The 13,935-nt window shown below is 43.0% G+C and overlaps 1 protein-coding gene across 1 annotated transcript in view; it reads right to left on the minus strand.

The window, feature by feature from the left end:
- Nucleotides 1-13,935, minus strand: part of LOC144155651 (uncharacterized) — a 45,181-nt gene that overhangs the window by 7,452 nt on the left and 23,794 nt on the right. Inside the window, exons 10-12 of the mRNA XM_077687230.1 lie at nucleotides 10,867-11,153; nucleotides 5,177-5,382; nucleotides 2,987-3,098 (exon numbers count right to left, since the gene is read on the minus strand). Coding sequence (XP_077543356.1) covers nucleotides 2,987-3,098; nucleotides 5,177-5,382; nucleotides 10,867-11,153 — 605 coding nt within the window. The remainder of the gene's footprint in view (nucleotides 1-2,986; nucleotides 3,099-5,176; nucleotides 5,383-10,866; nucleotides 11,154-13,935) is intronic.

Genomic DNA, 13,935 nt, shown 5'->3' on the forward strand with positions numbered 1-13,935 from the left:
AAGGGAAAACATTTCCAGCGCAAGTGCCTTGGTTACCCGTGCGGACAGGCCTCCTGGGTCGGGCAGCATCTGCTCCTCCACAGGTTGGAGGGAGCAGCTAGAGGGCTTCCCCACCTCTTTCTTCATGTTTTGCTGCAGTGTTAACGCAGCAGGGCATTACCGTGTACATTCTTTCCTCCTTGCCCACTTTCTGTGGCATAAACCAGTCCCTGCCAGCCCATTTCCATTACTTGCCGGCCGCCGCTTCCGCAGCCGCTGCTTCTTTGGTGAGGCCAAATTTTGTTAAGCAGTGGCTGTCACCTTAAAATGATTCGGTGTTGGCATGAGAAATGCATGTTTTGCTTTGTTTGAAAGATCTGAGAGCAAGCAGGTGACTAAAGAATACACACAGGACTACTCATTTGTTGAGTAATGCCTGTGCTTCCCGGCAACTTTCGATTGACAGTGGAACGCTCACTTACAAGTTTGCCCTATGTATTTACAATGGAGACCCCAATAGACAATTGGTTCAAAGACCTTTAGAAGGCCTTTGAAATGACCGTGTAGCACAGGCATTAAACAATCACTCGAAGCTGAGCAGCAGTGTGGGCACTGCTTGTTGCACCACAGCAACGTTCTGTGTTTGCTCTCCCACTTGCTCCCAGGACTTGCCTTTGCTTCCACCGTTCTGGATATACCTTGAATCATTTTTGCATGCATCGCTACCATGAGTGACTTTAGGTGAAAGGCCCTTTCACTCAAACACAAAGTGGTGATTTTGGCACCCACCACGAAAAAAATGTGGAGCTGACAAGTATCGAGCTGCGATTTTTTTCCACCAAACTGCACTTTGTTGGTTCAGCCGCTGGACCAGTGCACGTATCCTTTTCATTTGGTAGTTGCAGCAGCGAATGCCCACAAAGAACACTACAGTGCAGAGGCCGATGAATGGTTTCCAATCTATACCCATGCACTCAGAGGAATACAATCAGGCGTGGAATACAATCAGGCTGGCTAGAAGCATGAATATGCCTGGAATGTGATGGGGTACCTCCTGATGGCAGTGATGTTCTGTGCGGGGAATTTTCCCTTTTTCAGGGAACTTCTGGCTGTAATTTTGGCAAAAAGGGAAAAAGGGAATCTTTAATAGATGCCAGGAATTTTCATAGTCGTGGAGTAAAAAGGAAAATAATGTCAGTAAACCGTACCTGGCATCATTTACTACTTTGTTTGCTTTTAAAAAGTTCCCTTTACACTTGGTTGGATTTATGTTCAAATATCGCCAGTTGTGTTCGCGCAAGCTGCAAGCATCCAATACCGCTTCCAATTCAGTTCATAAAACAGGAGGGAGCATAGAGGAAAGAACGCTTAATCAGAAAGAGTTAGCACAGCGTGAAGCGGTGGTGGCGGCTAAAGGGCTGAAGCGTTCACATGTATTCCTGTGCAATATGCTGACAAGCATATTCCGGGTGTGCCTTCGTCCATGTGCTGTCAACAAGAGATGGGGCCAGCAGTCCTGGCACTGAGCTAAAATTACCTAAATTACCCAACACTGTCTTGTTATTTTTCATATGGGCAGTTTTAACTCACAGCTCTAGTATGCAGAGTAAGCAAAGTAAGCATGCTGTTTGGTACGAAACGTGAAATGCGTAGTCAAATGCTGCTGAGCTGTAGATGTAGCGGAATTTAGTTCCCGCTCAAACTCTGATTTTCTGAATGGCATCTGCGTCCGGAAGGCTACGTAAAGTAGACATACGGTAGGTGGCGCTGGCTACTGCCCAAAACTGAACAGGAATCCACGTGAAACTATATCAGCTACAAAAAGCGAGTGCAGGGAAATTTGCAGGGAATTTTTTAGAAACCTGCGGGGAAAAAATGCTAAAGATTGGGAATTTCTGAACATAGAAATGGAAATTTTTCTCCACAGTACAGAACATCACTGCCTGACGGTGTCGCTTTGGAGGACTTGCTGTACGCTTACCCTTGTGTCGTTGCGAACAGACAACTCGATCATGCAGGACATGCTAAGAAACTCGCAAAAGGCAGGAAGTGACACTGGTCCAATGATGGCAATACCTCAGTAACCCCAAAGTGCTTGATGCAATTAACGTGCTGTGGTGCTACACGACTTTGGCTAGGCAGCAAGATGCGATGCGATCCCTGTGGGCATATGAACACTGTATGGAACCACCTCTGATAGCGAAGCAGACAAAAAAAAATGTCACTGATTACTTTAAAAAAAATAAAAATTATCAGCTCATTGTTTCTGCATGCCAGGTATAGAATTTGGATGCAAAAAAATTTAAATTCAGCGATGTAAAGTGCTGTTTTTTACAGCTTTGTTATATTGAGGTTTAACTGTATATGTATAGGCTGTTTTAATAATAAGTTTAATAAGGACGGCAAAGAACACTGTTTAATGAAGATTGTGTTGAACCATGACCATGCATTGATGTGAACACCGATGCAGGCTACTTTGCCGTCTAAATGCAAAAACGATGTTAGTACCACTTTTATGCATACTAATGGTAAAAAAAAGCAAACTTGTTCTTCTAATTCAACATCGCATGCGATTTATTAATTGCGCCTTTGCTTCCCTTTGCTTTTAAACTGCCTCTCAGCTCATTGGGTATCAGTTAGCTCACTTAGTCACTATGAAGCCCAACATAACATGTAGGTGTATGCATTGTACGAAGCTGACAGTGGACTTGTTTTGCCTGTCTACAAGCACTGCTCATCAGTGTTGGGCTGTACCAACAAGTAAAATGCACATGGCCATGCCAAAGATGGCAGCAACATGAAGTATATGACATTGGTATTTCTCCCCTGTAAGTTACACAAGTACCTTTTTGCCCATGTAATACTATGCCCATAAGAAGCAAGGAGATATATAAAATTTAATTTTAGTACTTTCCATTGCCTGCACAAGAAGTAGGTCTGGCGGAAAGGACATCTGCCCGCAATTTAAAAGCACAAGACACCAAAGACACAGTTCCGACGCACTTACCGCTCTAATCTCTCGTTCCTGTAGGTGACTGCTGCACGAGTATTCATCGTTTCGAAAGGGGCACTTAACCATCGCCTCTTCAGCGTAACGGACAGAGTTTGACAAACAGTCCCTAAAAAAAAAAAAAAAAGCACCCACAGAAGAGAAGAAGAAAGACTTACTTTTTCACGTTTCAATGCAACACTTTCCAAGTTTCAGCACAGCACAAACTATATATAGGAAATAAAAAGCACGAGCAAAAACACGTGGCAATGAAAAGGGAACTGGGCAAGATAATCCCTGCTGCTATTGCTGCTATCTCCAGCTTTTTTAGATCTTCTGCTAATTCTCAAATATGACAGCTAAGGTAACAGCACTTTCAATATAGCAAAAGAAGACGCTAGATGGAAGCTTAACGTTGTTTAAAAGGAAGCATCATTACGTTGTCCTATAGTTTTCAGATTATAATATCCAGTTACAACAATGTATACAGCTGAATGCAGCAATGAGAACCTTTATGCAGAGCAAGTTGGGTCGTATGGCATTTTTGCCATGCGCCTTATATGGCCTTTAACCCCTTGCAACACGACGTGTACCATGCCATGTACGCAGAGTTGTACATGCGACTTTTAAGAGCATTTTTGTGAGTTAAAATCGTCATCATCCCCAGTTGAACTGCTCAGCCAGCATTCACATTTACTGCTCAGCGGCAGGAAATGCGAATGCTGGCTGAACGGTTCAAGTGGGGTTCAAGAACACCTACTGAGCGGTTCAAGGACACTTACTTGACATGCCCAATGCTCAGCGCATCAAGTAGGTGCTCTTGGTTTTACGTTTTTTTATCTTTAAAGCAAAAGTGAAGCTGTTACCTTATTATATGAGGGCTACAGATCACAATAATGTGTATACATTTTCTATATTGTAGCAATGGTTCCGAAACGGTGGTCACGTTTACAATAGCGTGTTTACGATTAGGACATGACCTAATTTATTAGCTACTTATGAGGCCGAGTTGTTTATGGTTTTTAAGTGAGATTTTGGCTATCAAAAACATACACAGGCAGTTTCAAATTCTTCTGATGGTAACACCCTAATGCATGTCACAAAGGGTTATGGATGTCTTCTCTCTTGCAATGTATTCTTAACATTGCAATTCACTGATACAGGCCAGCTTGATTTTACAGTTCAATGTTCCCTTAAAGGGACCCTGCAACACACTTTGAGCAGCGCAAATAAACCTATGCGACGTTTATATTACACTTCCAGGAATACCTGCGCCAAATATTACAGGTGCACATGAAGCGGTAAACTAGCAAATTGCTGTGAAGGACACAGAAAAACTAACTGCGCTCTCTTCAATTTTTCTCATTATGCACCACTGTAATTAAGTCGTTAAAGCGGTGGCTGTCCTATTGGCTGTTGCTGGTCAGCTTCACGGTTTATTTCTCGCATTTCCTGTGTCAGTGCTGTGTACACCTCTTCATTGCCTGAACCTGTACAAACTGTTTTGGTGTTTCTTTTGTTTTAAGTGCACGCGGAGTTTGAGTGACGGACTCAATACTTTCCTTTCATCCAGACCACTCAACAACAAATGCTCATGCTTCATAAATGCCCTACTAGCCTGAGCGCACGTTTGTGAACAGGCACCAATGCCTGCATTTTTGTTGCACCATACCGGAAATAAACCCCTCCACGTTGCGGAGAAAGAAAGAAAACTCCCCGGACTGTGATATATCGAAGGCCACTGAAGAGAATGCGATGAGCCGCCCCTCTCTTCAGGCGAGAGTGCGCAGCTTTCATTGCGTAGTCCGCGGTCGAATTGAGCGGGAATAATTATGCGCGATTTCTCACCTTGCATAGCTTTGGTGATAGTGAACGAATTTTTATAATTCTTGCACGAAGAGATTGCTGGGACAATAGACTTTACCCCAAAATGCATTCCAAATATTCGGTGGTAAGTGCGGCAGGACCCCTTCAACAGTTCAATGTAGTAATCAAGAAGCCAGGGCATTGTACGCAATACCATGCTTATAATGAATCCATTCATGGGATTACTATTTGAGAAATATTGAGAACAGTTTAAATTACCTCTAAATAAATGATTTCACTCTGGTTTTCCCGATCTAACCAAGTACTTTCTGGGTATTTGCCTTCTTTGGTTCTTCTGCGGGTGACTACTAGTATTAGCTTAGCAGTGAAGCAGGCCATTACCTGCAGAACATGTGCAAGCAGTCTCTCAGCAGCACCCCTTTGCCAGGTTCCACATCTAAAAAGCAAATGGAACACTCGAATGCCTCCATGCTTGGAACCAGGTCTTGCTCTTCGAGCTCTACCAGCCGCGAGTAATCCTGCGGCGAAGAGACGGCCATTCGTGGCGAAAGAATATTGTCTTTCTCTTCAGGAATGCCTCCATTCTCCTACAAAAGAAAGAAGGAATAAAGGCAAACATGTTATAACCGCTGTTTTTTTCTTTTAGTTAAAGGGACCATGCACACAAAATACAAGCTTATTTTATTCGAAAGATATAGTGTTTTGTAGTGCCCTCAGCGCTTGTCCGGCAGCAAATGGAGCTTTATTCACTATGAAATTAAATTTTAAGCCAAAATTTCAATTCTCCTGCTAAATCGTCTGTTTTCGTGACGCCTACAATGATGTATCCAGAGCAGGGTCTTAAAACTAAAGATGGCCTGCTTTCCAGGGCTGCTACTATCTCACAGATGGCCGTTTGGTTATCCTGTTTATCGCCCACTTTCATAGATGGCACTGCAATACCGCTGAAGTGCCAATGTTCGCACTTTGCTTCTGGCAGGACTTCTATACCCGCCGTACTTTTATTATGGTTCATACTAATCATTTCCTAAAACATAAGCTATGACTCGACAAACATGGTCATGTAAGTGACCATGCCACTTATGTGAGTTGGTCAGTGTTGTGTCAGACAAGTCCGACGGCTGTGTTAGGCAGTGTCAGCTGGCAAGGTGCCGCACTAACTGCTTCGGTGTTTACGTGCTTGTTCGTAACTTTACTTTTTCACCCCACGATTCTTACTGCTATGAAAAGAATGTACCCTAAATTTAAGCGCAACTAGCTCGTTCAGCAAGCTCATAAACCCTGCCTAATTTGTGTTTGCTTTTGCCGGCCTCAGCCAATCACACAGCTGGGCAGAAATGAGCTAATGGGTTGCATGGCCATTTTCTTTTTTTCCTAATTAAATAGCTTATTTGAGCTAAGTTTATGTTAAAAGTGGTGTCAGTATGATTCTAGCGAGGCAATCTTTCGAATGAGCCAAGCTTGCGTTTTGTCTGCATGGCCCCTTTAAAATAAGCTTCTAGTAGTAAGCAGGGATTTCTTGTGGGCTGCTTGGCTCATTACTGCCTACAAATTCAGTGCGCGAACATGATCACGACAAAATGAGAAAACTTGCCTTAATTTCGCTTGGTTTGATATCTAGAATCATTATAAAAGGAAGCTTGTCATGAGCTTTCACTGCAGTAGACTAACTTCGTATGGCAAGTAGATTCAATATAAGTGAGCTCAAGTTTAGAGTCAACGGGAGCCAATGAGACAGGACAAATACTAAGTTGCACGGATTACAGAGCTGCAGTCAAATTTTATTATTGCAGCTCAATTTAAGTGAACAAAGATCATCGTATAAAGACTTTCCAAATGATCACTAAACATTTTTATCCCACATCTACCATCAAATATGCTCATTTAATCGTAACATGTGATGCCTGCTTCGACAAACAGTGGCAGCTAGCAATAGGAGCACACTGCAAGTCAGTTCCTAACACACAAAGGCCCTGATCGCCCGTTCATAAATAGTCACGAGGAATCTCCGACGTGCCACCGACACTGGTGGCCTCACTTAACACCTCTTCTGAATACCACCTAGGGAGCACAAGGTTTGAGCTCTGAAACCTGCTCAGCACAAGCTCAGAATGACGAGATAACACCCAGAAAAGGAATTTCTGCTTCAAGTTAGGGCGGACATAGGTAATTCTATATTTTAAAGGGCACGAAAGAAACATCTAACAATTTCATGCACATTTCTTGACACCCTCATCTGCTAGAGATTGTATATGCAGGCTACTAGATCAATATGAAAACAATCAAAAAGGCCCATCGCACATATCATCACTGGTGGTAAGTCTTATGGAGCTTGTCTGGCAGAAAGCAGGCATGTCTTCTCTAAAACGAGCTTCAATCGCTTCTCTGCTTTCAGTGCCTAGAAATTATAACCAACGCAGTTCGCTAGTTCACACAAATGAATTATTCGAACTGCTGTTATGGTTATTGTCTAATGCTCACAAAGAAAGAAAAGATATGCACACACACTACACATTCAGAAGATCTCATGCAGATAAACAAAATGCCCTCCATACAAAAACTCCAAATTCCATTTTAAATGCAGACAAGCCGAATCGATTGCTCAAAAAAAGAAAGAAAAAGCACTGAACTAGGATGCTTTTCAAGCCTGCGGAAAAAAAAAAAACTTAACAGTTCACTGCATGCTTGACAAAGCCCACAACAGAGCACAAGTGGTCACGTGACTGATTGGAGTTGATTACAATCATCCCTATGCTAGCAATGCAATCACCGCAGCTTGTATTTTGCAGTGCACTCATCTTTCTACTAATTCCTACCATTTATCTGTTACTTTTACACTAGCTAATTACCAGCTAATCTGGAACTGCATCTATCTAGACCTGAACTCCATTGATTTTCTTGGCAAGAATTATTACAGATTTTTGAGAGATGTACCACCTCTAGACAATAACTATAGGTGTGCGAATATCAATTTTGACCGCAAACTGATTGATTGCACATTGACCGCCTGCGACCCCTCCAGTCACTGAAACGAGGTGCTTGTTAGACATGCTCATGGCTGGTATGACCACACATTTCATATCAAGGATAGCGAGCAGGCAGTGACTCTTGGTTACTGACTCTTCCTACTCTGACAAAAATGATCTTTATAGGTTTTGAAACTTTATGTGCAAATAGCCATCCAGTTTCGTTGACATACCCCAGGGTTAGCATACAGTCATTTTGAGAAAGGTTTACACATGTTCGGCTTTTTTGCAAAGCTGCGGTGTTCAGCAAAACTGCCCACAACAAAAGAAAAACTTGCCCCGTGATGGAGTTTGGAATATGCACGTGTCCTCCAGCAAAACCAAAATGCTGTTTTTGCTGCCATTAATCATAGTTTCATAATATTAAAAAGAAAATCAATACTTCAAATAACAAACATGCAAATCGAATCAAATAGCACAAGTTATGGGCAAAGTAACCAAAGTTTGGAATATTTGCATATCTCCAGATATAGCCTACCCTAGTATCTGGCATGATTTTACTTTTTCGTTAATACCTTGAAAAGTTATTAGTCAATTAATTTATATGAAACCTCAAGGGGGAGTAAGTTGATGCAAAGGAAAAATTGACATCAGATAAAATGCAGCCATACAGCTACACAAAAAAAGCCCACACATCTTTACTCAGGCTAACATCTTCTAACACCTTTGACTAACACCTTCTGAAGAAGATGTGTAGCCTTTCTTTGTAGCCGTTCGGCTGCAATTTCAAGTAGTTGCAAGCATTTTTTCTTTGCCCCTTGAACAGTCCTGGCTGCACAGTGTATGGGAAAGAAAGAGAAGTACGTACTTCATTTCAGGTTCAAAGGGACCCTGCAACACTCTTTGAGCAGTACAAGTAAACCTGCGCGACGTTTAGATTACACTGCCAGGAATACCTGAGCCAAATATTACACGTGCACGTGAAGCGGTGAGCGCGCAAATCGATGTGAAAGACGCGGAAAAACAAACCGCTCTCTCTTCAGTTGTCCTCATTATGCATGGCATAAGGGACGTCACATGGGCCATGGCTGCCCGATCGGCTGTCACTGGTCAACTTCGCGGCTAGATTCTCCCATTTCCGTCGTCGTCATCACTGTGTACGAACCTCTTCTATGCCTGAACCTGTAGGCACAGTTTTGCCGTTTATTTTGTGTTTTGAGTGCGCGTGGAGTTTGGGTGATGAGCTCAATACTTCCCTTTCAACGGGACCACTCGACTACAAACGTTTATTGCTTCAAAAACGCCCTTCCAGCCCGAGCGCGCACTTGCGAGCAGGCACCCATGCCTGCTTTTTTGTGGCACCAGACCGGAAATGGGCCCCTCCGCGTTGCGGAGAAAAGGAGAAAACTACCCGGCATGTGATATATCGAAGGCCACCGAAGAGAACGCTGCGAGCCGCCCCCCTCTCCGGGAGAGAGCGCGCAGCTTTCGTCGCCTTGTCCGCACTCGAGTTGAGAGGGAACGATTATGCGCGATTTCTCATCGCGCGTAGTTTCGTTAATTGTGAACGGATTTTCATAATTCTTGCGGGAGGAGATTTCTGGGACAATAGACTTTATCCCAAAATACAGTACTAGTAGTCGATGGCAAGTGTTGCAGGGTCCCTTTAAACTAAAACAATGTTATGGGAGCCCGGCCACTATTTTCACTAGATCCACTCCAGCCTTTGGGTGTACTATTTCTTTAAATTTTACGGTCATCTCTAGCATTACAAAGACTAAGCAGAACATTAATCTGGTTAGGACCTGAAATTAGACTCGGGCAAAACCATGCATTGAACTCGCAATAAGTTCACACCATGTTGGTGCTTTTTTATTTACAAACACGTTTCCTTTTCTTTTTTTCATGAGTGATGTGCAACAGTTTGAAGAATGGCACTGGTAGTTAAATTGTGTATGTGCGACGTTATAAGCCCTACCTTAAGGGGGGACACTGGTCTTGAGGACCGAAAATTTTCCAAAAAATCAATTTTCTGTATTAATTTTATTTGCAGTCTACAGGTCCCAAAGAATGTACCTGCAAAATATCATAGCTGTATCATAAGTATTCACAAAGCTGTTGCCCTTTGAAGTTGCCTAAATGACCATTTTTGCCTATATTTGCAAACTTCGTGCCCTGTTTTCTCAGAACCAATTTTTTTCCCACATGGTCAGCTGTCGGGTACAATATCTTGGGATGTACTGGTTCGATTTACATCATTTTTGCTGCATTCGAAAGCTTATGAACTGAACAGTGCAATAAAACTACAAAAATACAGAATTTCTTTTTGCTGGCACAAGATTTTATGCAGTTAGTTTTACAAAAACATTGTAAATTGATGACCTGACATTTACAAATTTTACAGCGTTTGCAGAAACCATGCTAAAATTACTGCAGTGGTATAGTTGCACTCACTGGTCCTTCTAGAGCACAAAGGGATAAAAGCTACTTGAGTATTTCACGAGTACATAATGAAAAAAATTGCCCGAAACGGAGTGACATAACATGTTGCACAACTCTAAACTTACACCCCATAGATGAAAACGGACTGCATATTTGTGCTCAAGATGTTGAAATACACTCAATGTGTAAATCTAAAGGACATAGGTTAAAAAATAACAAAAATGTCCTCAAGACCAGTGTCCCCCCTTAATAAGTTGCACAGTGGCACAATTCTCTACAAATGTATAAAGTCACTGACCCCATTTTCAAACAAGAATACTAATACTGTTAATACTAATGGGACCCTTTTACGACTAAAAGAGAAAGAGCCCCTAGGCATCCTATAAATGTTAAAAATGCCAGCACAAAGTATTCTGCAACTAAAACATTGCTTCAATTTGCCCGCAAAAGCTTTTTGAAGTTTGATGGGTGTGGCTCCTATAAAAGTCTACAGTAAACCATAGTTCTCGCTTGAATTAAATTTCCACAAAATTTTTGTGCTGAAGTGGTGGGTGGATACCTCACAGAGTCGCAGTTCTCTCGCGCACGCCTGCCCGCCTGCACGCACGTACACGCACGCACGCACAAAAAAAAAAAAAAAAAAATGAAACGAATGCTACCTACCTTAGTAGGAGGGATGTCCACTTCAGTATAGCCACCATCAGGTGGGATGTCCACATTAGTAGGGATGCCATCAGTTTGAAGTTGGTCATCTTGAAGGAGGTGTGCCTGGTCAAGTTCCAGACGACCACCGTGAACAGGTTCAACCCAAGCACCAGCATCCTCAGTTGTTGGGCGGTGGTCGACATTCCCACCTGAGTGGCTGGCACCTTCAGTGACCATAGCAACACCACACATGGCACACGTATCGGGTTCAGTGTTGTTGATACCACACAGCTGGCAGGTCCAACCTTAAAAGTAAAAATGAAGCAAAAAACCCTGTTAAAAACAGTGAAGACAAATTTCACACATGCTCCAGTCAAAAGCTTGGGCCTCCTCTACCCCTCTCTCAGCATTTATTCGCCAGCGAAAGATGCTTAAAAATGCTTATAAATAGCTTTTATCGAACACGTTTCCCTTGCAATGCTTCGTGACGTTTCGCATGGTCGGATGTGAGTAAAGCGGCAGCGCGGCACAGCAGCAATTCCCAGTGAAAAACCACCGCAACTGAGCGAGGCTTCCGTGGTTTCAGCAGTTATCCCAGTACTCCACGAAAACTTTCTGGTTGTATACTGGCCATACATGTACAACTACCATCGAATTCTGTGCACTGCTAATGGCACGTGTCGAGCACCAAGGCCTCCATTCACTGGGCATCAGTTGAGGATCCATTCCCCTACACAGGATTCGTTGACCTAAGAAGGATTAACCTCACCAGTGATAAAATTATTCCCAACCACACCTTTGTGTGCAAAGTGACAAAGCAGGGTGGAACAAATTTCGGCCGTAATAGGGCTTCATACTAGAGCCCAACTGACCAAGCGATACACAGGATAGTTAGTGTTGTATCAAATGAAAGCCGGCATCGTGCCAGATAAAAATTACGATTGATTTCCGTCATTCAACATGTCAAAAGCCAACAAGGCTCTTAATGCATGCACTAGATGCTTGTTACGATGACTTGAGTGACATTTTCCAAAAAAGGCACATATCACTTGCAGTAGAGTAAAGGCATATTCAAGCACACTTGAGAAAGTACTTAACTGTTGAATGCTTGAGCTTTTCACACATTTACATTTTTTTTCCATAGAGTGATCTCATTTTGACAAAGGACAATTAAGCAAAATCATATTGGTTACATTTTATCTTTTAAGCAAAAAGCCCATTTGAGGTCTTCTGTCGTATGTATGTTGCAGATAACAATTTTAGAGGCAAATCATACGTGTAAGTCATATAGCGTTCAAAGTGCTGCATAATGTACTCCAGCAAAGTGCCCAAGATAGCAAACTCGCAAACTCATGACACACTTCAGCACGATTCAACAACTAACAGCTGTGGTGCCTCCAGCACAAATATGGAGGCACAGCAGATTATGTTTAATACCTAAACTACTAAAGCCATTTCTCAGGAGGGAAGCACTGCCATAGATTTGTATTAATGTTCAACAAAAATTGCATGGCACCTTTAACATGGGGTGAGCAAACCAATTTGCAAGACAGAAGCACTTAGGCAACGTCAGCTCACAAGTTAACCTTTTCAGGGTCACGGATGTACATGTACGTCCTCTGCAAACACCTTCAAAATGGTCAATAACGTATTTGTACGTCAGCGCTTGTATGTTTAAAAAGCGCGCCTTTTTCGCCAACTTCTCTTGCTTGGCATGTGCTGCCACACTGCAGAAATTTTCTTGCGCTGATGGCTCATCTTTTTATTTTTTTATGATTTACTTCAGCGGCGCACCAGCTATCGCTTGCGCATCCGGTAACGAGGGGGCGCACTGGGTATCGCCCACCTAAGGCCCCTTACACCCACCGGGCACCTCTCGCTTCTTGCGCCTGCCACAGACCAAGGGCGCCCACGAAACTGATGAGGCTCTTTTCTCCTTTTTTGCATTTTTTAGGAGCGGTGCGCCATCTATCGCGCGCGCATTCGGCTGCGCGTGCGGGCGCAGCGGCTGGTTTTGGTATCGTCCTCCGGGCGCTTCCCGCTTTTTGCATCCGCAAAACTGATGTCTATCTGATTTCGATTCACTCAAAAGGTGCCGGCTTGTTGCTCCCTCATTTTTATTTAGAATTTTTCTTGTGTTACTCATGAGTAAACCACATGTATGTAACAACACAAACGATTTTTTTGTCACTTTATGGTCACCCTAAAAAACTTACAATAGTTTTTTCTCGAAATAGATTCATCCAAAGAATTTAAATCAGCAATAAAAAAAAAAACTGACCCTGAGGGGTTGCATTTGATGAAAAAATTCGACCCTCAAAGGGTTAATTTGATTTTGATTGACTGTAGGGTATAACACGCCGACGCAACACAAGAGATGAGGCACGCTGTAGTGGAGGGCTCCGGAAAAATTTTGACCACCTTGGGATCTTTAACGTGCACCGAAATCTCCTACACACAGGTGCTTTTGCTTTTCGCCTCCATCAGAAAAGTGGCCGCCACGGCCGGGAATCGAACCCGCACCCTCGTGCTCAGCAGCACAATGCCTCAGCCCCTGAGCCACCGCGGTGGGTGGCCAGCTCACAAGTGGTTCTGGCAGTTCATAAAACATTAGCATTGTTCACCGGAACACACAAGTACCTACATTCGCATACGGACAAATTTTACTGTAGTGAAGGAACACCATATTGACTTTGTGACACATAACGTCAAGGGTTAAAGGGACGCTAAAGGCTAAGTAGCATTTTGTTTCACTAAAAAGTCACACTTTTTGTACTTTTTCACGCATTTGACAACAAACCATGGTTTGTTTAGAAACAAATAATTACAAATGGCTGCCTCCCTTGTTTCTCTTAACCCCCCCCTTTTTGGTCACCTAAAATGGTGTTTCACAAAAGTTGGCCGGGAGACCACCTACGAGAAAGTTGAGACACTGTCAGGCTGCTACACTTCTGGAAAATAATACTTGCACAATTGGCCAGCATGCAATCAGCAAAGTTGGCAGTGGGAACGATCATGTAGCTGATTGCACCAATAATCTCGTGACTTGCCACTGCCTCTAATACATAGGTGCTGGCAGTGAAAAGA

Source organism: Haemaphysalis longicornis, unplaced genomic scaffold (assembly GCF_048455015.1).
Source record: "Haemaphysalis longicornis isolate Haplotype H1 unplaced genomic scaffold, Haemaphysalis longicornis Haplotype H1 scaffold_1, whole genome shotgun sequence".
Classification (NCBI taxonomy): domain Eukaryota; kingdom Metazoa; phylum Arthropoda; class Arachnida; order Ixodida; family Ixodidae; genus Haemaphysalis; species Haemaphysalis longicornis.